Genomic DNA, 27,591 nt, shown 5'->3' on the forward strand with positions numbered 1-27,591 from the left:
GTCTGTCTTCTTTGGAGAAGTGTCTGTTCATGTCTTCTGCCCATTTTTTGACTTGATTATTTGTTTTTTGGGTGTTGAGTTTGAGAAGTTCTTTATAGATCTTGGATATCAGCCCTTTGTCTGTAGTGTCATTTGCAAATATCTTCTCCCATTCCGTGGGTTGCTTCTTTGTTGTGTTGACTGTTTCCTTTGCTGTGCAGAAGCTTTTTATCTTGATGAAGTCCCAAAAGTTCATTTTCGCTTTGGTTTCCCTTGCCTTTGGAGATGTGTCTTGAAAGAAGTTGCAGTGGCTGATGTAGAAGAGGTTACTGCCTGTGTTCTTATCTAGGATTTTTTTTTTAATTTTTTATTGTTATGTTAATCACCATACATTACATCATTAGTTTTTGATGTAGTGTTTCATGATTCATTGTTTGTGCATAACACCCAGTGCTCCATGCAGAATGTGCCCTCTTCAATACCCATCACCAGGCTAACCCATCCTCCCACCCCCCTCCCCTCTAGAACCCTCAGTTTGTTTTTCAGAGTCCATCGTCTCTCATGGTTCGTCTCCCCCTCCGATTCCCCCCCTTCATTCTTCCCATCCTGCTATCTTCTTTTTTTTTTTTTCTTGACATATATTGCATTATTTGTTTCAGAGGTACAGATCTGTGATTCCACAGTCTTGTGCAATTCACAGCGCTCACCATAGCACATACCCTCCCCAGTGTCTATCACCCAGCCACCCCATCCCTCCCACCACCCACCACTCCAGCAACCCTCAGTTTGTTTCCTGAGATTAAGAATTCCTCATATCAGTGAGGTCATATGATACTTGTCTTTCTCTGTTTGACTTATTTTGCTCAGCATAACACCCTCCAGTTCCCTCCATGTCGTTGCAAATGGCAAGATCTCATTCCTTTTGATGGCTGCATAATATTCCATTGTATATATATACCACCTCTTCTTTATCCATTCATCTGTCGATGGACATCTTGGCTCATTCCACAGTTTGGCTATTGTGGACATCGCTGCTATAAACATCGGGCTGCACGTACCCCTTTGGATCCCTACATTTGTATCTTTGGGGTAAATACCCAGTAGTGCAATTGCTGGGTTGTAGGATAGCTCTATTTTCAACTTTTTGAGGAACCTCCATACTGTTTTCCAGAGTGGTTGCACCAGCTTGCATTCCCACCAACAGTGTAGAAGGGTACCCCTTTCTCCGCATCCCTGCCAACATTTGTCGTTTCCTGACTTGTTGATTTTAGCCATTCTGACTGGTGTGAGGTGGTATCTCATTGAGGTTTTGATTTGGATTTCCCTGATGCCGAGCGATGTTTTCATGTGTCTGTTGGCCATTTGGATGTCTTCTTTGGAAAAATGTCTGTTCATGTCTTCTGCCCATTTCTTGATTGGATTCTTTGTTCTTTGGGTGTTGAGTTTGATAAGTTCTTTATAGATTTTGGATACTAGCCCTTTATCTGATATGTCATTTGCAAGTATCTTCTCCCATTCTGTCGGTTGTCTTTTGGTTTTGTTGACTGTTTCTTTTGCTGTGCAAAAGCTTTTTATCTTGATGAAGTCCCAATAGTTCATTTTTGCCCTTGCTTCCCTTGCCTTTGGCAATGTTTCTAGGAAGAAGTTGCTGTGGCTGAGGTCGAAGAGGTTGCTGCCTGTGTTCTCCTTTAGGATTTTGATGGACTCCTTTCTCACATTTAGTTCTTTCAATTATTTGGAGTCTCTTTTTGTGTGTGGTGTAAGGAAATGGTCCAGTTTCATTCTTCTGCATGTGGCTGTCCAATTTTCCCTACACCATTTGTTGAAGAGACTGTCTTTTTTCCATCGGACATTCTTTCCTGCTTTGTCAAAGATTAGTTGACCATAGAGTTGAGGGTCCATTTCTGGGCTCTCTATTCTGTTCCATTGATCTATGTGTCTGTTTTTGTGCCAGTACCATACTGTCTTGATGATGACAGCTTTGTAATGGAGCTGGAAGTCCAGAAATGTGATGCCGCCAGCTTTGCTTTTCTTTTCAACATTCCTCTGGCTATTTGGAGTCTTTTCTGGTTCCATACAAATTTTAGGATTATTTGTTCCATTTCTTTGAAAAAAGTGGATGGTATTTTGATGGGGATTGCATTGAATGTGTAGATTGCTCTAGGTAGCATTGACATCTTCACAATATTTGTTCTTCCAATCCATGAGCATGGAACGTTTTTCCATTTCTTTGTGACTTCCTCAATGTCTTTCATGAGTATTTTATAGTTTTCTGAGTTCAGATTCTTTGCCTCTTTGGTTAGATTTATTCCTAGGTATCTTATGGTTTTGGGTGCAATTGTAAATGGGATCAACTCCTTAATTTCTCTTTCTTCTGTCTTGTTGTTCGTGTATAGGAATGCCACTGATTTCTGTGCATTGATTTTATATCCTGCCACTTGACTGAATTCCTGTATGAGTTCTAGCAGTTTTGGGGTGGAGTCTTTTGGGTTTTCCACGTAAAGTATCATGCAAAGAGTGAGAGTTTGACTTCTTCTTTGCCGATTTGGATGCCTTTTATTTCTTTTTGTTGTCTGATTGCTGAGGCTAGGACTTCCAATACTATGTTGAATAGCAGTGGTGATAGTGGGCATCGCTGCCGCGTTCCTGACCTTAGGGGGAATGCTCTCAGTTTTTCCCCATTGAGAATGATATTTGCTGTAGGTTTTTCATAGATGACTTGTATGATATTGAGGTATGTACCCTCTATCCCTATACTCTGAAGAGTTTTGATCAAGAAAGAATGCTGTACTTTGTCAAATGCTTTTTCTGCATCTATTGAGAGGATCATATGATTCTTGTTCTCTCTTTTGTTAATGTATTGTATCACATTGATTGATTTGAGGATGTTGAACCAACCTTGCAGCCCAGGGAGAAATCCCACTTGGTCGTGTGAATAATCCTTTTAATGTACTGTTGGATGCTATTGGCTAGTATTTTGGTGAGAATTTTTGCATCCATGTTCATCAAGGATGTTGGTCTGTAATTCTCCTTTTTGATGGGGTCTTTGTCTAGTTTGGGGATCAAGGTAATGGTGGCCTCATAAAACGAGTTTGGACATTTTCCTTCCATTTCTATTTTTTGGAACAGTTTCAGAAGAATAGGGTATTAATTCTTCTTTAAATGTTTGGTAGAATTGCCCTGGGAAGCCATCTGGCCCTGGGTTCTTGTTTGTTGGAGATTTTTGATGACTGCTTCAATTTCCTTAGTGGTTATAGGTCTTATCAGGTTTTCTATTTCTTCCTGGTTCAGTTTTGATAGTTGATACATCTCTAGGAATGCATCCATTTCTTCCAGGTTATCTAATTTGCTGGCATAGAGTTGCTCATAATATGTTCTTATAATTGTTTGTATTTCTTTGGTGTTGGTTGTGATCTCTCCTCTTTTACTCATGGTTTTGTTGATTTGAGTCATTTCTGTTTTCTTTTTGTTAAATCTGGCCAGATGTTTATCAGTCTTGTTAATTCTTTCAAAGAACCAGCTCCTAGTCTCGTTGATCTGTTCTACTGTTCTTTTGGTTTCTATTTCATTGATTTCTGCTCTGATCTTTATTATTTCTCTTCTCCTGCTGGGTTTAGGCTTTATTTGCTGTTTTTTTCTCTAGCTCCTTTAGGTGTAGGGTTAGGTTGTGTATTTGAGACCTTTCTTGATTCTTGAGAAAGGCTTGTATTGCTATATACTTTCCTCTTAGGACTGTCTTTGCTGAATCCCAAAGATTTGGAACAGTTGTGTTTTCATTCTCATTGGTTTCCATGAATTTTTTTAATTCTTCTTTAATTTCCTGGTTGACCCATTCATTCTTTAGTAGGATGCTCTTTAGCCTCCATGTATTTGAGTTCTTTCCAACTTTCCTCTTGTGATTGAGTTCTAGTTTCAAAGCATTGTGGTCTGAAAATAGGCAAGGAATGATCCCAATCATTTGGTACCAGGTGAGACCTGATTTGTGACCTAGGGTGTGATCTATTCTGGAGAATGTTCCATGGGCACTAGAGAAGAATGTGTATTCTGTTGCTTTCGGATGGAACGTTCTGAATATGTCTGTGAAGTCCATTTGGTCCAGTGTGTCATTTAAAGTCTTTATTTCCTTGTTGATCTTTTGCTTAGATGATCTGTCCATTTCAGTGAGGGGGCTGTTAAAGTCCCCCACTATTATTGTATTGTTGTCAATGTGTTTCTTTGCTTTTGTTATTAATTGCCTTTTATGATTGGCCGCTCCCTTGTTAGGGGCATAGATATTTACAATTGTTAGATCTTCTTGTTGGAGAGAACCTTTAAGTAGGATATAGTGACCTTCCTCAGCTCTTATTATAGTCTTTGGTTTAAAATCTAATTTGTCTGATATAAGGATTGCCACCCTAGCTTTCTTTTGGTGTCCATTAGCATGGTAAATCGTTTTCCACCCCCTCACTTTCAATCTGGGGGTGTCTTTGAGTCTAAAATGAGGCTCTTGCCAACAGCATATCGATGGGTCTTGTTTTTTAATCCAATCTGATAGCCTGTGTCTTTTGACTGGGGCATTTAGCCCATTTACATTCAGGGTAACTATTGAATGATATGAATTTAGTGCCATTGTATTGCCTGTAAGGTGACTGTTACTGTATATTGTCTGTGTTCCTTTCTGGTCTGTGTTACTTTTGGGCTCTCTCTTTGGTTAGAGGACCCCTTTCAAGATTTGTTGTAGGGCTGGTTTCGTGTTTGCAAATTCCTTTAGTTTTTGTTTGTCCTGGAAGCTTTTTATCTCTCCTTCTATTTTCAATGACAGCCTAGCTGGATATAGTATTCTTGGCTGCATATTTTTCTCATTTAGTGCTATGAATATATCATGCCAGTCCTTTCTGGCCTGCCAGGTCTCTGTGGATAGGTCTGTTGCCATTCTAATGTTTCAACCATTGTAGGTTACAGATCTCTTCTCCTGAGCTGCTTTCAGGATTTTCTCTCTGTCTCTGAGACTCGTAAGTTTTACTATTAGATGTCGGGGTGTTGACCTATTTTTATTGATTTTGAGAGGGGTTCTCTGTGCTTCCTGGATTTTGATGCCTGTTTCCTTCCCCAAATTAGGGAAGTTCTCTGCTATAATTTGCTCCAATATACCTTCTGCCCCTCTCTCTCTTTCTTCTTCTTCTGGGATCCCAATTATTCTAATGTTGTTTTGTCTTATGGTATCGCTTATCTCTCAAATTCTGCCCTCGTGATCCAGTAGTTGTTTATCTCTCTTTTTCTCAGCTTCTTTATTTTCCATCATTTGGTCTTCTATCTCACTGATTCTCTCTTCTGCCTCATTTATCCTAGCAGTTAGCACCCCCATTTCTGATTGCAGCTCATTAATAGCCTTTTTGATTTTGACTTGGTTAGATTTTAGTTCTTTTATTTCTCCAGAAAGGGTTTCTCTAATAACTTCCATGCTTTTTTCAAGCCGAGCTAGTATCTTTAAAATCATCATTCTTAACTCTAGATCCGACATCGTACTAATGTCTGTATTGAGTAGGTCCCTGGCAGTCGGTACTACCTCTTGTTCTTTTTGTTGAGGTGATTTTTTCCGTCTTGTCATTTTGTCCAGAGGAGAATAGATGAATGAGAGAACAAAATGCTAACAGGGTAACAATGTGCCCAGAAAATATACTGTAAACAAATCAGAAAAGACCTGAAACCGGGGGAAAAGAAAGGGAAAGAAAGAGAAAAGAGAAAGATAAAAACAAAGAAAAACAGAACAAAACAAAAAAAGCAGAATATGATCAAATATGATCAGGCTGGTGCATAGATCAGTGCCACACACTAGATTTTGGGTGCATTTTGGTCTGTTAGAAGAGAGTCCCTCCCAAAATTTCAAATAAGAAATACTTATATATGTACAAAAATAAAGGTTGATATGATGAAGGGATGGAATATGACTGTAAAGAGGAAAATTATAAAAGATTTTATAAAAGGAATTGATAAGATAAGAAGTTGGTTTAAAAAAGAAAGAAGAGGATTAAAAAAATAAAAAAGGGAGAGAATGTGATCAGGCAGGAGACTAGAACAAAGCCATACAGTAGAGATTTAGTGTATATTTTGATCTGTTAGAAGAAACTGTATCTCAAAATTTTAAAGAGAGAACAACTTATATATACATGCCAAAAATAAGGGTAACTTCTATGAAGCGATAGAATATGACTCTAAAAATGAAAAATAAAAATGTTTTTTAAAAAAGGGGTAAGATGTTGGTTGAAAAAGGGAAAAAGAAAAATTAAAAAAAAAAGTTAAAAAAAAAATTAACTTTGAAAGAGTAAAGAATCATGGTAAAAAAGCCACAGATTCTATGTGCAGTATTCCCCTAGCTCTGGAGTTCTGCTGTTCTCATTGATCGGTAAACTTGGTCTTGGCTGGCTGTTCTTGCTGATCTTCTGGGGGAGGGGCCTGTGGCCATGGTTCCCAAATGTCTTTGTCGGAGGTGAAATTGCCCCACCCTTGCCGGGTGCAGGCTAAGTAATCTGCTCGGGTTTGCTCTCGGGAGCTTTTGTTCCCTGCAAGCTTTCTGTACAGCTTTGGAGGACGAGAGTGAAAATGGCGGCATCCCAATCTCCGCCCAGAGGATCCAAGAACTCGGGGCCCCACTCCTCTGTTCGCCCTCAGAGAAAAGCAGTCAGTCACTCCTGTCTCTCTGGTCTCCGGCCACACTCCATGCTCACCCGGCCTGTGACCAAGTGTTTCTATCTCTGGCGCCCGACCCCGTGTGGAATCTCCAAACCCAGCAGATCCCTGCGGTGCGCTCCTGCACCTCTCCTCCCAGGGGAGGACGGGGAGTCTCCCTGGATCTGTTGCCTGTTGGGTCCCTGCTGGAGTAGTGGCCCGATTGTGCCATGGATCACAGTTTATGGCAACCCTGAGCTGAGAGCCCATGCCTCGTCTCTGTTTCTGCAGCTGGCTTCCCCGCTCCGATACCTGGGAGCTCTGCCTCACTCAGGCACCCCCGGTCTTTTTGTGACCCCAAGGGTCCTGAGACCACACTGTCCTGCGAGGGTTCCACCCCCCGCTTAGCCACTGGAGTGACGTCCCTCAGCAGAGCCAACTTCTAAAAGTTCCGATTTTGTGTTCTGCGGCTCTATCACTTGCCAGAAGCGGCCGATGGACGCCCCCTCCCCCGCCGTCTATCCTCCCGAATATCGCCTGGGATTCACTTCTCCGCACGTCCTACCTTCTAGAAAGTGGTCGCTTTTCTGTTCAGAGAGTTGTTGCTATTCTTTTCTTCGATCTCCTGTTGAGTTCATAGGTGTTCAGAATGGTTTGATCCTGCTGAATTCCTGAGACCAGACAAAATGCCGGTCTCCTATTACTCCGCCATCTTGCTCCGCCCCCTCATCTAGGATTTTGATGGATTCCTGTCTCACATTGAGGTCTTTCATCCATTTTGAGTTTATCTTTGTGCATGGTGTAAGAGAATGGTCAAGTTTCATTCTTCTATCTGTCCAATGTTCCCAGCACCATTTATTGAAGAGACGCTTTTTTCCATTGCATATTTTTTTCTGCTTTGTCGACGATTATTTGACCATAGAGTTGAGGGTCCATATCTGGGCTCTCTATTCTGTTCCATTGGTCTGTATGTCTGTTTTTGTGCCAGTACCATGCTATCTTGGTGATCACTGCTTTGTAATATAGCTTGAAATCAGACAACATGATGCCCCCAGTTTTGTTTTCCTTTTTCAATGTTTCCTTGGCAATTTGGGGTCTTTTCTGATTCCATACAAATTTTAGGATTATTTGTTCCAGCACTTTGAAAAATGCCATTGGCATTTTGATCGGGATGGCATTGAAGGTATAGATTGCTCTGGGTAGCATAGACATTTTAACAATGTTTATTCTTCTGATCCATGAGCATGGAATGTTTTTCCATCTTTTTGTGTCTTCTTCAATTTCTTTCATGAGTGTTCTGTAGTTCCTAGAGTAGAGATCCTTTACCTCTCTGGTTAGGTTTATTCCGAGGTATCTTATGGTTTTTGGTGCTATTGTAAATGGAATCGTTTCTCTAATTTCTCTTTTTACAGTTTCATTGTTAGTGTATAAGAAAGCAACTGATTTGTGTGCATTGATTTTGTATCCTGCCACATTACTGAATTGCTGGATGAGTTCTAGTAATTTGGGGGTGGAGTCGTTTGGATTTTCCACATAAAATACCATGTCATCTGCGAAGAGAGAGAGTTTGACTTCTTCTTTGCCAATCTGAATGCCTTTTATTTCTTTTTGTTGTCTGATTGCTGTTGCTAGGACTTCTAGTACTATGTTGAACAATAGTGGCGAGAGTGGGCATCCTTGACGTGTTCCTGATCTTAAGGGAAAGACTCTCAGCTTTTCCCCATTGAGGATGATATTCACTGTGGATTTTTCATAGATGGATTTTTATGACTTGAGGAATGTTCCCTCTATCCCTATACTCTGAAGAGTTTTAATCAGGAAAGGATGTTGTATTTTGTCAAATGCTTTTTCTGCATCAATTGAGAGGACCATATGGTTCTTCTCCCTCCTTTTATTAATGTGTTCTATCATATTGATTGATTTGCGAATGTTGAACCACCCTTGCATCCCGGGGATAAATCCCACTTGGTCGTGGTGGATGATCCTTTTATTGTATTGTTGGATCCTATTAGCTAGGATTTTGTTGAGGATTTTGGAATCCATATTCATCAGGGATATCGGTCTGAAATTCTCCTTTTGATGGGGTCTTTGCCTGGTTTGGGGATTAAGGTAATGCTGGCCTCATAGAATGAGTTTGGAAGTTTTCCTTCTGTTTCTATTTTTTGAAACAGCTTCAGTAGAATAGGTATTATTTCTTCTTTGAATGTTTGGTAGAATTCCTCAGGGAATCCCTCAGGCCCTGGACTCTTGTTTTTTGGGAGGTTTTTTGATCACGGCTTCAATCTCGTTACTGGTTATTGGCCTATTCAGGTTGTCAATTTCTTCCTGTTTCAGTCTTGGCAGTTTATAGGTTTCCAGGAAGGCATCCATTTCTTCCAGGCTGCTTAATTTATTGGCATATAATTGTTGATAATAATTTCTAATAATTGTTTCTATTTCCTTGGTGTTAGTCATGATTTCTTCCCTTTCATTCATAATTTTAATTTGGGTCCTTTCTCTTTTCTTTTGGATAAGTCTGGCCAGTGGTTTATCGATCTTATTAATTCTTTCAAAGAACCAGACTTCTAGTTTCATTGATCTTATCTACTGCGTTTCTGGTTTCTAATTCATTGATCTCGGCTAATCTTAATTATTTCTCTTCTAATGCATGGCTTAAGCATCGTTTGTTGCTTTTTCTCTAGTTCTTTAAGGTGTAAAGTTAGTTGGTGAATTCGGGATTTTTCTCTTTTTTTGAGTGAGGCTTGGATGGCTATGTATTTCCCCCCTTAGGACCGCCTTTGTAGTATCCCATAGGTTTTGGAACAAAGTGTTTTCGTTCTCATTGGTTTCCATGAAGTGTTTTAAGTTCTTCTTTGATTTCCTGGCTGACCCAAACATTCTTTTTTTTTTTTAAAGATTTTATTTATTTATTTGACAGAGAGAGACACAGCGAGAGAGGGAACACAAGCAGGGGAGTGGGAGAGGGAGAAGCAGGCTTCCCTCCGAGCAGGGAGCCTGATGCGGGGCTCGATCCCAGGACGCTGGGATCACAACCTGAACCGAAGGCAGATGCTTAACGACTGAGCCACCCAGGCCCCCCGGCTGACCCAAACATTCTTGAGCAGAGTGGTCTTTAGCTTCCAAGTATTTGAATTTCTTCCAGATTTTTTCTTGTGATTGAGTTCCAGTTTAAAGCATTATGGTCTGAGAATATGCAGGGAATAATCTCAGTCTTTTGGTATTGGCTGAGACCTTATTTGTGACCCAGTATGTGGTCTATTCTGGAGAAAGTTCCATGTGTGCTCGAGAAGAATGAATATTCTGTTGTTTTAGGGTGGAATGTTCTGTTTATGTCTATGAGGTCCATCTGGTTCAGTGTGTCATTCAAAGCTCTTGTTTCTTTGTTGATTTTCTGCTTAGATGATCTGTCTATTGCTGAGAGTGGAGTATTGAGGTCTCCTACAATTAATGTATTATTATCAATATGACTACTTTGGTTAACAGTTGGCTCATGTAGATGGCTGCTCCCATGTTGGGTGCATAGATATTTACAGTTGTTAGATCTTCTTGTTGGATAGACCCTTTAAGAATGATATAATGTCCTTCTCTGTCTCTAGCTACAGTCTTTAGCTTAAAATCTAATTTGTCTGATATAAGAATTGCTACCCCAGCTTTCTTTTGCGGCCCGTTGGCATGGAAGATGGATCTCCATCCCTTCACTTTCAGTCTGGATGTATCTTTAGGTTCAAAATGAGTCTCTTGTAGACAGCATAGGGATGGGTCCTGTCTTTTTATCCACTCTGCAACCCTGTGCCTTTTTATGGGAGCATTTTATGGTTGGAATAGGGTCCCCTACTCCTCCACCATCTTTTCCTCCCCTGACATGCATTTATTAATTTCAGTTGACTAAGAGCCAAACTAGATTTTTATTTGTTTTTATTTTTTAAGTTTTTATTCAAATTCCAGTTCATTAACATACAGTGTAATATTAGTTTCAGGTGTACAATATAGTGATTCAGCACTTCCATACTACATTGAGAGTGATTATTGAAAGATATGAATTAATTGTCATCATGTTGCCTGTGAAGTCCTTGTTTCTATAGATTGTCCCTGTAAATTTCTGTTGTAGATCACTCTTGGGGTCTTTCTCCTTTTATAGAACCCCCCTTAATATTTCTTGTAGGGCCAGCTTAGTGGTCACATATTGTTTTGTTTCTGCCTGTCTTGGAAGCTCTGCATCTCTCCATCCATTCTAAATGAAAGCCTTGCCGGATAAAGTGTTCTTAGCTTCATGTTCTTCTCATTTATTACCCTGAATATGTCTTGCCAGGCCTTTCTGGCTTGCCAGGTCTCTGTGGATAGGTCTGACGTTATTCTGATGTTCCTCCCTCTGTATGTAAGGACTCTCTTCCCCCCTAACTGCCCTTAAGATGATTTCCTTGGTTCTAAGATTTGTGAGTTTTACTATTACATGCTGGGGCGTTGGCCTCTTTTCCTTGCTCTTGGGAGGAGTCCTCTCTGCCTCTAGGACACGAATGTTTGTTTCCTTTCCCAGATTAGGGAAGTTCTCAGCTACGATTTGCTCAAATATATCTTCTAGTCCTCTCTCTCTCTCTCCACCCCCTCAGGGATCCCAATAATTCTGTCATTGGAATGTTTCATGATGTCACTTATTTCTCTGATTCCGTTTTCATGGATTTTGAGTTGTTTCTCCCTGGCCACCTCTTTTTCCTTCTTTTCTATCAATTGGTCTTCTAGATCACTAATTCAGTCTTCTGCCTCACTTACTGTAGGTGTTAGATTACCTAAATTAAATTGGATCTCATTAATAGCATTTTTAAGTTCTGCCAGTTCAGCTTTCATTTCTGCCCTTAGAGACTCTATGTTGCCATTAATCAATTTCTCCATTCTAGCTATTGTCTTCACAACTGCTACCCTGAATTCCATTTCTGACATTTTGGTTATATCTGTATCCATTTGTAAATCTGTGGCAGAAGTCAGTATCTGAGTCTTTCCTATTTTGGGGCTTCCTCCTCCTAGTCATTCTGTTGAGGAGTGGTTGAGGGAGTGTACAGAGTCCAAGTTATTGACAACAACCCAAGCAAGATGCACCTGTTTTATAGGGACCTTAGGGTTGTCGGCCTCTTGTTCTCCCAGCCTGTCTTCTGGGGGAGGGACCTGCCATGCTGTTACTCAGGCAACCCTGTTTGGGCAGAGTTGCCCTGCCCATTGTGTGGTGGGGGGAATGGGCTCAGTGAAAACCGGTTTTGGGGGGCTTTTGTTCTCTGGTGGCTTTCCCTGGCGGCTTTCTGCATCTCTTCTGAGAGTCAGAGCAGAAGAGACAGTTTCCAACCCTCTGCCTCAGAACAGAGAGATCGCAGTCTGTTCTTCATTGAGTTCTCCAGGCCACACTATCTCTGTTTCTGTCTGTGCTGTTAAAAACTATAGTGTCTTGGGTTGTGCACCCCTCAGCAGCACTCCCAGTCCTCGTCTCCAGGTCGGGGCACATCTCTGCCTGTTGTGCTTCTAAAACGGCCAGCCCCCCCCCCCCCCCCCGTTCACACACGCGGCCCCGCCGCTCCAGGTTTAATTCCAGGGGGCTGCCCTAAAGTCTTTTCCCCACTGCTATCGGTCTGTGAGTCTGTGCCCAGTCCCCAGTGTGGGAGGCTTTCATACAACGTTGGTGCAGAATCCCGAAGGCTCCCTCCCCCTTCTGTTTATCCTCCGATATCTGCCCGCAGAATCACGGCTCCCCGTTTCATACCTCAAAACCTGCGATATTCTGTTTGTAGAGCTCCAGATATATTTCTTACATCTCAAGCTGATTTCATGGGTGTTCAGAATGGTCTGGTAGATATTCAACTCAATTCCGGGGACTGGTTGGAATAGGGTCCCCTACTCCTCCACCATCTTTTCCTCCCCTGACATGCATTTATTAATTTCAATTGACTAAGAGCCAAGCTAGATTTTTATTTGTTTTTATTTTTTAAGTTTTTATTCAAATTCCAGTTCATTAACATACAGTGTAATATTAGTTTCAGGTGTACAATATAGTGATTCAGCACTTCCATACTACATGTGGTGCTCATCACAACTACACTCCTTAATCTCCCAAACTAGATTTTTTAAAAATCTCTTTACCGCGATGCCTGGGTGGCTCAGTCAGTTAAGTGTCTGCTTTTGGCTCAGGGGAGTCCTGCACCAGGCTCCCTGCTCAGCGGGAGCCTGCTTCTCCCTCTGCCTCTCCCCTTCCTTGTGCTCTCTCTTTTTCTCTTTCTCTCTGACAAATAAATAAATCTTTTAAAAAATTATTAAAAAAAAGATTCAACCTGTGCTCTTGATCCTTTCCCCTCCCAACTTCTCTTAAAAAAAAAATCTCTTTACCCATTTACACCGCACATGATATAAATATATTATTTAATTTGTATTTTGATAATTACTCTTTCCTTTGAACTAGTCTACTAGGATTGTATTCACCTTCTATATGTTTCTGTATATTTTTGGTAAACATTCCTTGAATTTACTACAGTATGTATAGTAGGCCTTGAATACGTAATTTTTGGTGGTGTTTTTTTTTTTTTTGTACTTATCCTTTTATTTTGAATAATTACAGATTCATGGGAAGTGGCAAAAAATAACACAGAGGTCCCATGTCACCTTCACCAGCAATGGTACTCATTTCCCCCAGCAGTAACATTTTCTGTAACTATAGGATGTGTTTCCTTTTATTACATAATTATTGATGAACTGTTTTTAGCTGTCCCTGTTCTTGCATGATCTCTTTCTTTACATCTTTCATTTTATTGGAAACCTGACAAGGAAAGAATTAAGCTTCATTAAATTTGTCCCTTTAACGTTTGCCATTTCTGTGTGGGTTTGAATCTCTGAGGTATCGGCCTTGCAATAAGTAGGGGTTATGTTGGGTTTAGCTCTTAGATCCATTACTTGGCATTTCTGTATCATTGTCTACAGAGCAGAAGTAGTAAACCTTTCAAAGATGCCTGATCACTGCTGCAGGCCCTGGGGCTGCTTGTTTCCCCGCTAAGCCGGGGCACCTTCCTACCCTCTCCATCGCCCGCTGCTGACTTGACTTTCCTCCTCATTCACCTTCTGTTCCCCCATCTGCCTGATCCTGAGTTCTGCCCATACCCCGTGCCAGACTGGGATCCCAGGGTTCTCCCAGGGCTGATGATTCTGCACTTCTCAGTGGACCACTCCCCACAACTTTCTCTAACCTTCTTAAGCCTGGGAATCCAGCTCCTCCCACAGCTTCCTGTCTGACCACCCATCCATGGGAGCCCAACACCTGAGCCTCCTCTCGCCGGTGGTCTATGCCACTTCTCCTCCTGCCTGTTCAGGAATCTTGCACTCTCATCTCATTGTCTCTTCTCCTGTCTACATCTCCAGTCTGTGTCCCTGTAGGGTTCATTGCCATCAGCATTTCTTAAGCTTGCTTGTGCATTTTCCAACCTCAAACAGACTTCTCCCTCCCTCTTTGCCTCTGCAGTACTGCCCTTACTCTCCGCACCTCTCTGGCACACTCCTGGAAACAGTGCTGTGTTCTGGGTCTCATCTCCCACTCGGCTCCAGCCCTCTCCCATGGCGCCCCTGCCCCTGGCACTCTGGCAGCTGCTTGCGTTACTGGCGTGTGTCACTGGTACACTAACTATAGCCTCTTGGTTTTTTTCGTAACCCACTTCTGCCTTCCTCCTCTCCAGTGTCTACGCTGCAGCTAAAAGAATCTTTTAAAAACACAGATCTAAACTTGTGACTTCTTTGCTTAAAACTCCCCAGTGGCTTACCATGATGCAGAGTCTGAGAGTGGAGACCAGTGTCCCTGCTTGGCTCCTACCTGCCTCTCCAGCCTGCTGGAACCCTCCTCCTTTCCTGCCCATGGCTCCCTCACCACCTACCAAGGAACCTCTTCTGCCCTTCACACACGGGGTTTCTTCTGCCTAGGATGCTTCTTTCTCCCTGCAGCCCATCCCTTTCTCTTTAATGCCTGTTCATTGTGCAAATTTCACGTCTACGTTAGGTCCTCAGTTAAGCCTTTCTAGGTCATGGCTCTCCTACCGACCTGCACTGCTTTTCTGTCTTAGTACTCATGGTAGTTGTTAACTCTTGTTAAAATTGTGCTTACATGAGTAATGCCAGCCTGTGAAGCTCATGGGGCCAGGATCCTGTCTGTTTGCCATTTTCTGTCCCTGAGACCTAATACAGTGCTGCTCATCCACAGTACTTTTCATTGTTGGAAAAATGAGAAAATGCCATCCTTCCACATACTTTTTTTTTTTAATGAAAACAAAACTATTAAAGCTTCGTGAGGCATGAAAAATCCAAGTATAGCACAAGTCCTATCAGCTGAAGATATAATGTAAAATGAGGTTTAAGGAAATTGAACATTCTGATAGAGGCTTTTGGCATATATGACTTAACTAAATCTTGACTTTTTAAAATCCTGTCTGAGGAAATTTTTGTTTTATACAAGATGGCTGCCCCTGGTGTGAGAAAGCCCCAGGCCTTTCACCTGTGTCAGACTCTATACTATACAACCTCCTTCAATCCATGTCTTAACTCCTTAAAATTCCCTTTGTTGCCTGGTATGCCTTTCTTATAGCCAAATGGGAAGAAGAGAGAACAGGCTTTGTCGTCTGAGCCTTCATCACGTACTGCTGTAGTCTTTCACTGAAGCCTTTCTTAAATGATCATTCTAATGTTCATTCATTCCTTCTGGAAATATTTATGGAGTGTCTGCTGTAGTCTGGGCACTCTGAGGGGATACGTGTAAATATGGCAGTGCCCAGTCCCCCTTCCAGCAGACAGCTCACAGTGGTCATTCATGGGTGGTTAATTTACACAACGGTAGTGCTAGGAACCTGCCCCACGTGTCTTTTATAATGGGTTTCTCTGTAGAGGGGCTTTTAGCTTCATTTAGATTATACATAGAGTTGTATAATGTGGTAGCTGTCTTCAATAAACATCAATATTAATGATATTAACGTAGAGTAAGTTGACTGAAGGACTTCCTTGACTACATTATTAGTGTATTTCTAAGTGAATATGTGATGCTATGTGATTAGGCCTAATTAGTCTCAGGAAGGAAGCCTTAAATCAGATAGGGTCATTATACTGAGTTTCCAAGCTCTGCAGTTCTTTCAGGTTGGAAAATAAAAGAATGTGCAATTCATTATCGTGGTTATTTGTTAGGATATCAGTTCAGCTTTAATACTGGCTGACACCATGGATTATCATCTGTTTCTCTACACTTGACTCCTTTATTCCTATCATCCGTTATTAGATGCACTCAACATTCAACAGAGCACTTGAACAGGCTTTCACTGGTAACAAAGGAACAGAAAAAGCAATCACTTTTACAAAGGTTTTAAACAGATTTTTAAAGATCAATGCCACTATCTTAGTTCCCTGTAGTGCTGTATTTTTCATGTACAAACCCTCATTTAAGTCACTGTGACTAAATTCAGTTATTAATTTTTTCATTTGTTGTCGTTTTTTTAACTGTCCTACTCCATAAGCACACAGTGCAGCAACTCATTAAGTAACTTACTCACATATATGTTCTTTTGTTTTTCAAGTCACTGCCCAAAAATATGGTGTCTCGGCTTTGTGAATCGAAAAAGGTGTGTGCTGCAGCTGATATGCAACTTCAGGTATGTATGTACCTTTGTTCTGAAGTTTTTCAGAGTAATTATTCAAAATAAATATATAACTTTAAATTCTTGCCAGTGCTGCACATTTATTATAATAATCAGGCTTCTAAGACATCTTTCATCTGAGTTCAAAGAACTTGACCCAAACTGACTTGTTCAGTCCTCACACCATCCTTGTGAAGTGGATGTTAAATAAGGTTATTTCCCATTTTCAGTCGGGAAAATCAAAGCTTGGGAAAGGCACGAAAGGCACGTGACTTCTTCTAAATCATACATTTCAGCAACTATGTTATATTTTATGTCACTTTGTATCTTTTTAAAATTTTGTAGTTTTGACGTGAAGTTTCAACAGTAACGACTGTTAGTTTTAGATAATATTCAAAGCCAGTTTTCTAGGTTTCCAGATACAGACTAGAAAAATCTTATGAACCATGTGGATGTCAGGTCTACATGATATACCAGATGTTTCGGTTACATGTAATTACTGAGATTGTTTATGGAATTCTTACTCTTCATCAGGTCTTGAGAATTCTATAAACACAGCCTAAACACTGTCTTTCATCTCAGGCAATATTCATTTTATAATGATCCAGCTACCCATTTAAAAGTGTGGGCACCATTTAATTGCTCTATGGTTTTGTAAAATTCAGCCCTTATGAACTCTGTTTATGTTGTACCTTAAAATATATATTTGAAGAAAATGTACACTATAGAGAAAACTGTGGATTTATATTTGATTTACATTAATGACTGTGCATATCAATATAATTTTAAAAAGACCTCTGAATTATTTGAAAAAATTAGCATTACTCAGCAAAAGTCTTTTGATTTGCCCATACCTATAGTGGAAGTCCTACTTTTTTTTTTTTTTTTTTAAAGATTTTATTTATTTATTTGACAGAGAGAGAGTTAGCGAGAGCAGGAACACAAGCAGGGGGAGTGGGAGAGGAAGAAATAGACTCCCCACGGAGCAGGGAGCCCGATGCAGGGCTCGATCCCAGGACCCTGGGGTCATGACCTGAGCTGCAGGCAGATGCTTAACGGCTGAGCCACCCAGGCGCCCCGGAAGTCCTACCTTTTAACAGCCTGGGTTGTGGTTTTCTTTTTGAATATTTGTTCCAAAGATTTTCTTTTAAAATGGAAAACCAACCTTTCCTTCCTTCCACCCTCCAAAAGAATAACCCCCTGAGAGACAGGGGAAGAGAGAGGAGAAGGAGGTGAATTCTTGCCAGAAGACCTCCCCGTGCCAGCTTTCCTATCCCACAATAGTCCCCTTGTACAGTGCCCACAAATAAGGGGGGAAAGGAAATGAATTGTTCCAGGTTTCTAAGGGGGTATACACAGTGTTCTTAAAATTGCAAATTTTTTTTTTCTCTTGTGCATTGTTTCAAAAAATAGGCTCCTGTTTTTCTGTGGCTCTAAGGCTGTTGGTCCCAGGTGAGCGTGACTCCCTGGGTGGGCAGATAGGCTCATCACTTTAGAATTGTTTGGTTTATCAGCAAATAAGCATGAAATACATGCACATTTCATTTATTACGCTCTGTTTTTATCTTTAAAAAAAGTCATTCCATGTTTATGCCTTTCATTTGTGGAAGGCATAACTATAGGAATGAAACTTTTGAATTCTGACTTGTTTATAGATTGGCAAACAAAAAACAAAACAAAACACCTTAGTGGAAGTTAGAATTTAAGTTTCAGTTCCTAATAACTTATTCTCTTAGAATATAGACAAGATGCAGATGAGTAATTTTGGCTCCTCTGATTACTTTATGCATTGTTACTCATTATAGAATTTAGAATTGAAAGAGCTGTATTTAGCTATATGTTTAGATTACCAGTTAGAGTAAGGCGATATTTATATTTAGGAAATGTCTGTATTTTTCTAGGGAAGGTTTAAACTTGACTTATAATTTAGAACCATAATTCTATATCTAGATGAAGCCAAAAGCTAGAGGTCATTTAAATTTTTTCTTTTATCCAAACTAATCCTCAGTTCTTTTAAGTCAACAGCTGCACATTCTCTACAAATTCCATTTTCAAATCAGAAAGATACATATCAGAAACATAATTGCGTGTCAGAATTTTTCTTTTAAAATAAAACAGGTTTTCTACTTCCTTGCTTCAGGTGAACTCCAAACAATGCTAATACTCAAGCCAAATGTTCCAGTGAAAAAGCCCTTTATCTTTACTTCAGATTTGCTCTGTAAAATTTAGTTTTCAGAACTTTGTAAGCAGCAGATTTCATGTTCAAACTAACGCTTTATTCTCATGTCATGTTTCAATGGCTTGTATCCTCTCCTCAGAGGTGAGTGATCCTCCCTCCCGGTCACCTCCATAAGACAGAGCTGCCCGCGCATGGCAGCTGCTTCCCTGGTATCTCCCGACACTGGGGGTGGGGGCTGGCTTGGCCCTGGCCCTGGCCCCAGACTGGGCAACAGCTGCACCAGAATTCTTTGTAACATCTGTACTTGCCAGACGACGGATTGCTATTCCTTTTCTTCACCTCGCCCCATCTATTTCATGTTCTGTCCCTTCTCCTCACAAAACTGGGATTCGGACCATTGCATTGCTCCCATTTAAGATACAGCAGGATTCTAGGAAGAAACCAAACAGGATTTACTAGATCCAGAGGGTCACAAGTTGTAATAACTAACTATTATTTCCAACTATATATTTTATGTATATCTATATAGATATCTATGGGCCAAATTCTAGTTTTGTGGTCACAAATTTAATTTACTCCATTGTACATAAAGAGTGCCTTATAGATAAGGTTCAAAAATTTTTTAATATCCTTCATCATGAAAAGGTTGAGAGCTTTCCTTTTCATCATCAGCGTGGTCTTAAATGTGGTACAAAATACGTCTCAAGCCATATACACTTAAATTTGTGAATGTTTTCAGCTGGTATGTGTAATTATTATTCTGGTACACTTATATAACACCTTTGGCCCACCACATCTTAGATGGAAGGATGGACTGCCAAAACTAAGCAGACGTTTTCATCTATCTAGGTCTTTTATGCCACTCTGGATCAGATCTACCATGGGAAGCACCCCCTGAGGACATCAACTACAGACATTCTCAGGGAAACACAGGAGAAATTTTATGGCTTGCCATACGTTCCAAATACTGTGAGTCTTGCATTTTGATTCTGTTGTGTGCCATTGAACGGTCCAGCTAGTGTCTCCGTCAGAGTGAGTAGGTCATGGTCACCTTCCTCTTTGCAGAATTCGAAACCCCTACACATAGGTCAAGGTTTCCTACGGGCAAATGCTAAAAATTGCCTGGCCCATTTAGTATCTCCAACCATCCATTCACATGTGCTTATTTTCTTCCTGTTAGCAGTGTGTTTCTGGATTCCTGGGAAGGTGGGGGTGAAAAAGGTCACTGGAGTTAGTCTGTATTCTTTTTTGTTATTTTCCTATAGTGAGAAAGATGGTTAGTGATATAAGATGAATGTGATTATCAGCCCCTAACCATTTCCATTGCAAGGGAAATTGACATTTATTGAGTACCTTATTTGTATCAGGAATATATAATATATATTATATATAAGTTTTGCATATCCTATTTCATTTAGTATGGCCAGTCAGCATGGAAAGCAGGAGTATTATTACCACTTATTGAGTGATAGGCTCCAGATTCCATCTAGCTGCTTTGCAAGAGAACCTCTAATTTCACTCTCCAACAAGTTAGATAATATCCCCATATTTGGGGCTCATATTGAGGCTCATACGCATTACATGTCTTCTCTAAGACCATTTAGGTTATGTTGGGGTTCATGAAATCATGCTGTTCCATTGCTCCAAGGCTCCTGTAAGGAAGCTGGGTGTGGCGGAGACAGTGTTGGCTGGTGCAGTTAGCAATGCGACCAACACTTATGTTACTCGGGACTCTCAGTTGCAGCTGGTAGAAACCCAACTCCTATTGCTTAAGCTGAAAAGGGAATTTATTGAGTCTCATAACTGAAAGGTGCAAGGGTATATCAGGTAAGTTGGATCTAGTTAGTTCTTACACAATATCATTCAAAACGTTTTTCTTTCTTTTTCTTTCTTTCTTTCCATTTCTCGGGTCTGTCTTTTTTGGGATTTGTTTTGTTCTCAGGCAGGCAGCCCTGACGAAGTGGTGTCATGGCTGCTGGTAGGGCCTGGTTTGTATTCTTCCGGCTAGGCCAGTTTGATAGAGAACGAATGTGAAAGTGCTTTGTTAATTGTAATGCCGAATAAATGCTATTACGGTATTGGGTACCATACGCGCTAAGAGGCTCATCAGTAAGTGCTAATTGTCCAGTGGATCTTCAGGTCCTGATACTCAGATGTACATGAGAACAATTCAAATCGACCAGACAAGTAAAGTAACAGTGTATTTTATCTTCGTAATACTTATCAATACTTATCAATAGCTTTGGTTGTCTTAGAAGCTTAATCATCTGCTTCAGATAGATAATGCTAGTCATACTACATACCTATTTTTGACCTTCTGTGTAATTTATTGTTTTAATGCCATGTATTATTGAACTCTGGATTATCTATATTAGTGAAAATTTGTGGTAATGAGAATAAGCTAACTATTCTTCAGTGGAATAAATCATAATAACAATTACCTAGGTTTAATAGCTTTTTCCAGTTTACAGAACACTGCCTGATTCATGTGCTGTTGTGCTTATGTGTTTTTGTGCTCAGTTTATAGTGTTCTTTGCTTAGTTTTAAAATGGATGTGACTTAAACTCTGTGTAGTCATAACATGCCCAGAAAGTGGTAAAGTCATAGGAAGGCCAAAATTAGGAGGAGCTGAGAAGCTTTCCTACGTGGCAGAACTTGAGCTTGGCCAAGCTGCTTGCCCCCCCACCCTACCTTTCTTTTTCTTAGGTTATATAGTGATGTAGCTCTACCTCTCCTTAGAAGAGAACTCAAACTTCCCTACCATCCAGGATTCTTTTGTGCAATAAGTAAATATACAAAGATGAGATAACAGTGTGAACCAAATTCTGAATCAACTATCAGTAAATTATTTTTAATTTAAAAAGGATGATGATGTTAGTAAGCCCACTATCCTGGTCCTACTTCCTTTTGATAAAATACAAAGATTTATCTCTTCACTGGGATTGTTTCCCTTGTTTATTGTCAGTAGCCGTAGCCCTTTGAGTACGTTGTTTTGAGGGGTCTTTAGAAGAAGCATAGCTACATTTAGAGAAGAAAGATTCTTTTAAGGCTTGTCTTTTTTTTTTTTTTTTTAAAGAAAAAGGGCTTGTTTAGGTTTGCATAAATATTTTATTCTTCCTACTTAGAAACCTCTGCATTTCCTCATTCAGTTCATCATTAAACTTACAACAAACATTTCCATAAAGAATAAGTCGAGGATGCTCATTGGAATTCTTCAGTGCAACATTCATTAGGGCAATAAGACAAGGAAAAGAAAAAATATAAGCATTAGAAAGGAAGTAACAAAACTGTCATTATTTGCAGATGATTTATTGTTTGCTGAGAAAATCCAAAGTATGTATAGGTAAATTAGTGAAATTAATGAGAAGTTAGCAACTTTTCTGGATGAAGAATATATAAAAATTAATATTCCATCTCTGTTTATCATCAACAAACTGAAAAGCAGTTTTAAAGATACCATTGTGGAAATAAAAAGTATGAGGTAGCTACTAAAAAAATCTAAAATAAGAACAAATATTATTAAGATGTCTATACTACCCAAAGCAATCTACGGATTTAATGCAATCCCTATCAAAATGCCACCAGCATTTTTCAGAGCTAAAAAAACCATCCTAAAATTTGTATGGAACCACAAAAGACCCCAAATAGCCAAAACAATCCTGAAAAAGAAAGCAAAGCTGGAGGCATCACAATTCCAGACTTCAAGTTATATTATAAAGGTGTAGTCATGAAGACAGTATGGTACTGGCACAAAAACAGACACATAGATCGATGGAACAGAATAGAAAACCCAGAAATGAATCCACAACTCTGTGGCCAACTAATCTTCAACAAATCATGAAAGAATATTCAGTGGGAAAAAGACAGTCTCTTCAACAAATGGTGTTGGGAAAACTGGACAGCCACATGCAGAAGAGTGAAACTGGACCACTTTCTTACACCATATACAAAAATAAATTCAAAATGGATGAAAGACCTAAATGTGAGACAGGGAACCATCAAAATCCTAGAGGAGAGCACATGCAGTAACCTCTTTGACCTTGGCCATTGCAACTTCTTACTAGGCATGTCTCCTGAGGCAAAGGAAACAAAAGTAAAAATAAGCTACTGGGACTTAATCAAAATAAAAGGCTTCTTGCACAGTGAAGGAAACAATCAACAGATAAAAGGCAGATATTTGCAAATGATATGTCTGATAAAAGGTTAGTATCCAAAATATATAAAGAACTTACAATGTTGAACACCCAAAAACCAAATAATCCAGTTAAAAAAATGGTCAGAAGACATGAATAGGTATTTTCTAAGGAAGACATCCAGATGACAGACACACAAAAAGATTCACAACATCACTCATCAGGGAAATACAAATCAAAATTACAATGAGATATCACCTGTGAGTTGGTTACCCACTTAGTCAGAATGGCTAAAATGAACAACGCAGGAAACAACAGGTGTTGGCAAGGATGTGGAGAAAGGGGAACCTTTTTACGCTGTTGGTGGGAATGCAGACTGGTACAGCCACTGTGGAAAACAGTATGGAGGTTCCTCAAAAAGTTAAATATAGAACTACCCTATGATCCAGCAATTGCACTACTAGGTATTTACCCAAAGGATATAAAAGTACTGATTTGAAGGGATGCATGCACCCCGATGTTCATAGCTGGAAAGAGGTGAATGTCCGTCAATTGATGAATGGATAAAGAAGCTGTGGTATATACACACAATGGAATATTACTCAGCCATCAAGAAGAATGAAATCTTGCTATTTGCAATGACATGGGTGGAGCTAGAGGGTATAATGCTAAGTGAAATAAGTCAGAGAAAGACAAATACCATATGATCTCAAGAAACAAAATATATATATATATATACATATATATATAAATACCATATGTTTAAGAAACAAAACAGATGAACATGGTGGGAGAAAAAAGGAAGCAAACCAGGAAACAGACTCTTAACTATACAGAACAAACTGAAGATTATTGGAGGGGAGGTGAGCGGGGGGAATGGGTTAAATAGATGGTGGGGAGTAAGGAGTGCATTTGCTGTGATGAGCATGGGGTGTTGTATGTAAGTTTGAATCACCATATTGTACACCTGAAGCTAATATTACACTGTATGTTAACTAACTGGAATTTAAATAAAAACTTGAAAACAAATCTAAAATAGAAGGTGTATTATCTTTATTTTTAAAATCCTAAATAAGTGAGGAATTGAACCATATTTATAGATAAGATTTAGTACCAAAAAGATACTAAATTTTTCTCCAATTAATGTATTATTCTCCAATTAATTTAATGTAATTCTATTGGTTTGTTTGTTTGACCCTGTACAGTTTTATATGGAAGAGCAATGGCCCAAGAATAGCGAGGGCAATTTTGAAGAATAGCAGCAAGTTGGTAGACTTGCCCACTTGGGATTAGTGTCCAAATAAAGCAGTAGGAGCTGAGGCAGTGTAACACTGGTGTGGGACAGATGAATAGAACAGTGGAACAGAGCCAGGAGCCCAAATGTGGCTTCAACACATGTATGGACTCCTGAGCCTAAGCTGGTGGCCATGTAGATCTGTGGGCCAAGAAGAGACTAGTCTTTTTTAAAAATGGTGCTGTAAGGATTGATCATCCATATGGATAAGATGAAACTTGTATCTTGGTCTCATTCTGCACACAAATATAAAGTGGGTTGAAGACCCAAATGTGAGAGGTAAAGCTTTAAATTTTTAGAAGATAATACAAAAGAATGGCCTTCTGATTGCTCCTTTTTTACTTACTCAGACTATTTTATATCTTATTTACAGTATAAAAGGCATTAACCATAAGGCAACACTGATAAATTCAACTGTATGGAAATTCGAATCTTCTGTTTATCAAAAGAAATGTAAAAAATAGTGAAAGGAAAGCTACAGACTGGAAGTAGATATTTTCAGCACCTATAACTGGGATATTTTTCTTTCTTTCTTTCTTTCTTTCTTTCTTTCTTTCTTTCTTTCTTTCTTTCTTTCTTTCTTTCTTTATTTTTATTATGGTAAAAAAAAAAAAACCCCACATAAGGAGTATTTTTGAAGTGCTTTGAATGGGCAAAAGGCATAGATGTGCAGTGAGCCATATAAAATGACCTCCATATTCATCAGTGACTGCTGATTCAAACCATATTAGGACAGCACCCTAGTCTCACCAGTTTGGCAAACAAATACGACCGTTGACAGTAGCCACTGTCGACAAGGTGTGGAGTCACAGGTGCTCCTACCTGTGTGGGTAGGAGTGCACATTTGGTGTGGCCACTTTGGAAGACAGTTGGGCATTATCGTTAAAGCTGAAGATGAACATTCCCTATGACCCAGCAACACAACTCATATATCCAACCTGGGGAAGTGTTGTCTTGTTAAGAATAGGAAGATTTATAACAGCACTGTTTGTACACGGAAAAAAAGAAAGAAGTGGGATTCTGGAAAGAACCCAAGTGACTGTCAATGGAAAATGGGTAAATACTTTGTGTCATATTCATTGACTGGAATACTATTCAGTGGAAATTGAGGGAGACAGGCACAATTGAATTTAACAGGCATGATGTCAAGTAAAAAAAAAGGGTTCCAGAAGAATTAAACTGTGTACATTTATAATAACATTCAAAATCATGCAAAACTAAGTTCATTATCATAGGTAAATACATAAGCAGTAAAACTATTAAGAAAAGCGAAAGAATAGTAAGCACAAAATTCAGATGGGGTGTACCTCTGGAACAACGGATGGGATCATAGAAGTCTTAGAAGTATCTTATTTCTTAAACTCAGTAGTGGGTATAACACTGATAGTTTCATCATTCTCCCTATCTTAGTAGTATGTAGTAGGAAATGAGTATGTAGAAAATATTTCTAAGTCTTAAAAGGTTATTTTGGCTGCAACATATGTGGTAAAGAATGGACTTAGGGAGACCAGTTGGGAAGTTACTCAGGCACCAGGATAGAGTTGGTGGCTTGAACTAGGAAAGTGGCTATGGAGAAGGTAAGATTGAAGTGGGCAGGAGAACAGTATAGAAGACAGAATCCATAAGGCGAGGTGGTAGGCTGGGCGTGGACGTGGAGGTAATGGAGAATGACTGCGGGTTTATCGTGAGTATCGACCGGGGAGGGGGACTTCAGAGCATCCTGCCTTGCAGGCTGAAAGAGTGACAGTTTTCCTATAAACTTATCTCCAGGAACTGTTTCTCTCAAATGAATCCTTTTATTCCCTCAAATGAAACCCTGAGAAAAGGAGAAAATAATTTAAACAACAACCTACAGAGTATTCATAATGTTGATAGAGACTGCACAAATTATATGTATGTAATGTGGTCTAAACTTTTAGATGGTGATTATATATGTGTCTATATTAACGTCTCCCTAAGTGCATTAATAACTCTTCTTGGGAATAAGGCATCCCATCAGTTATGTTTGAGAAGTACTCGTTTAAATAATGTTAAATGGGCTTCTCTGCTGCAGGGCTTCTCAGCATCTGCAATAAGCTAATGAACATTATGAGTCTCTCATGCTGTGTTCCCAAGCTTGCTGACCATGAAAGTCTTCCTGGTTCATTTCTAGGCATTAGCCCCATGTAGGTCATATTTTAGCAAACTCTGCACTTATGCAACTATTTGACAGGGGAAGCTCCATTAATAATTCTGCAATAAATAATGGGTGCTTATTTTTCAAGTGAATAAATAGCCTTATTATGTCAGCAATTTGTTAATATTTATGAGAGAGCTAAGTACTCTGTATAATATATGGATGAATTTAATTTGTAATTTTCTTGCTATTCTAACAGTAGTTTGCTAGGGACCCAAAAAGCTCTTGCTCAGTTGTAGAGGGCAACTTTACAGCATGTACCAATAGGCTAGTCTTCTACTGTTACCACTTTTATTCTATTCAGAGCATAATGTTTTGTTTTTATATTAATGATCATCTCTTCTCAGAATGATTGTGTATCTCCCCCATTATCTATTCAGAGAGTAGAAAATGCTGTATTTATTTTTATAATACTCCAATACTCTGGAGCAGTTGAGAGACAGTCATGTCAAGGAGAGTCTGGGGCGAAACCTTTCTCTAGCCTTATGATCCTTCGGTTCTGGCCTCGTGAGTATTTTTCAAGTTCAGAGCATGAACAACTGACTCTGCTGATAGACTGCAGTTTTCCAAGATTTGTTAATGACTCATTTGTATCTCACTTGTTTGAACTAATTTTGTAGGTTTGTGAACTTAGTTGGTAAAGCTGCATCTCACATGCAGCTCTCCTGGGAGGAACAGTATTCTCTAAATCAATCTTGCCGCCAGTGAGACCTTCTTTGTCCTTTACCCACCTCATGTTGAAAACAGTTATGTGGGGGCGCCTGGGTGGCTCAGTCTGTTAAGTGTCTGATTCTTGGTTTCGGCTCAAGTCATGATCTCATGGGTCCTGGGATCGAGCCCCAAGTCTGGCTCCCCTCTCAGTGGGGAGCCTGCTTGAAGATTCTCTCCCTTCGCCCCCTGCCCCACTGACGTGCGCACACTCTCTCTCAAATAAATAAATAAATCTTAGAAAAAGGAGAAAAAGAAAACACTGATGTGTACAGAACAAGAAAGTCCCCAGCACCTGTCTTTATTTCATGAGAATATCATAATAATATGTCTGAGAAGATTGTCTTTCTTGTCCATTTTAATTTAAAATTTCCTGTCTTGATTAGAGCTAAAATAAAAGAATATTTTAGGAAAGCACTTACTGGGATTGAACGACATGTTGATCTCTGGTCATTATTGGTGTGAGAACAAACACCAACAAAGAATGCGAAAAGAAGGCATGTTTCTTGTGAATATTATTCCTTCCACATTGAAAAGCTCCAGTTTTTTAAATCCAGTGACAAACTCATGACAGCCCAGTATTACACTGAGTGCAAGTGGCACATGAGTTGCACTTTACTTGAGGTAGGGGAGCCGGGAAGGTGTCTGATCTCCACGCGTTGCTTGCCCCCTCATCTGTTTGGGTGGGCATGTGCTGCGGGCTTCTCAGGGAGTATACCTGATTGGCTTCCACCTGCTCCAGGTGCATCATTTCCAAAAGGCTTCTGCCACTGGAGACTGATTTCTATTGAGACTTATGTCTATGATGTCTAATTATATGGAAGAGATCTATATAATTCGCACTG

At 39.7% G+C, this 27,591-nt stretch overlaps 1 protein-coding gene across 4 annotated transcripts in view; it reads left to right on the forward strand.

The window, feature by feature from the left end:
- Nucleotides 1-27,591, forward strand: part of MIPEP (mitochondrial intermediate peptidase) — a 196,048-nt gene that overhangs the window by 103,276 nt on the left and 65,181 nt on the right. For all 4 annotated transcript variants that reach the window (XM_036117268.2, XM_036117267.2, XM_078070558.1 and 1 more), the window contains exons 15-16: nt 16,197-16,271; nt 19,285-19,404. In XM_036117268.2, coding sequence (XP_035973161.2) covers nt 16,197-16,271; nt 19,285-19,404 — 195 coding nt within the window. The remainder of the gene's footprint in view (nt 1-16,196; nt 16,272-19,284; nt 19,405-27,591) is intronic.

The sequence above is a fragment of the Halichoerus grypus genome, chromosome 4, assembly GCF_964656455.1.
Source record: "Halichoerus grypus chromosome 4, mHalGry1.hap1.1, whole genome shotgun sequence".
Lineage (NCBI taxonomy): Eukaryota > Metazoa > Chordata > Mammalia > Carnivora > Phocidae > Halichoerus > Halichoerus grypus.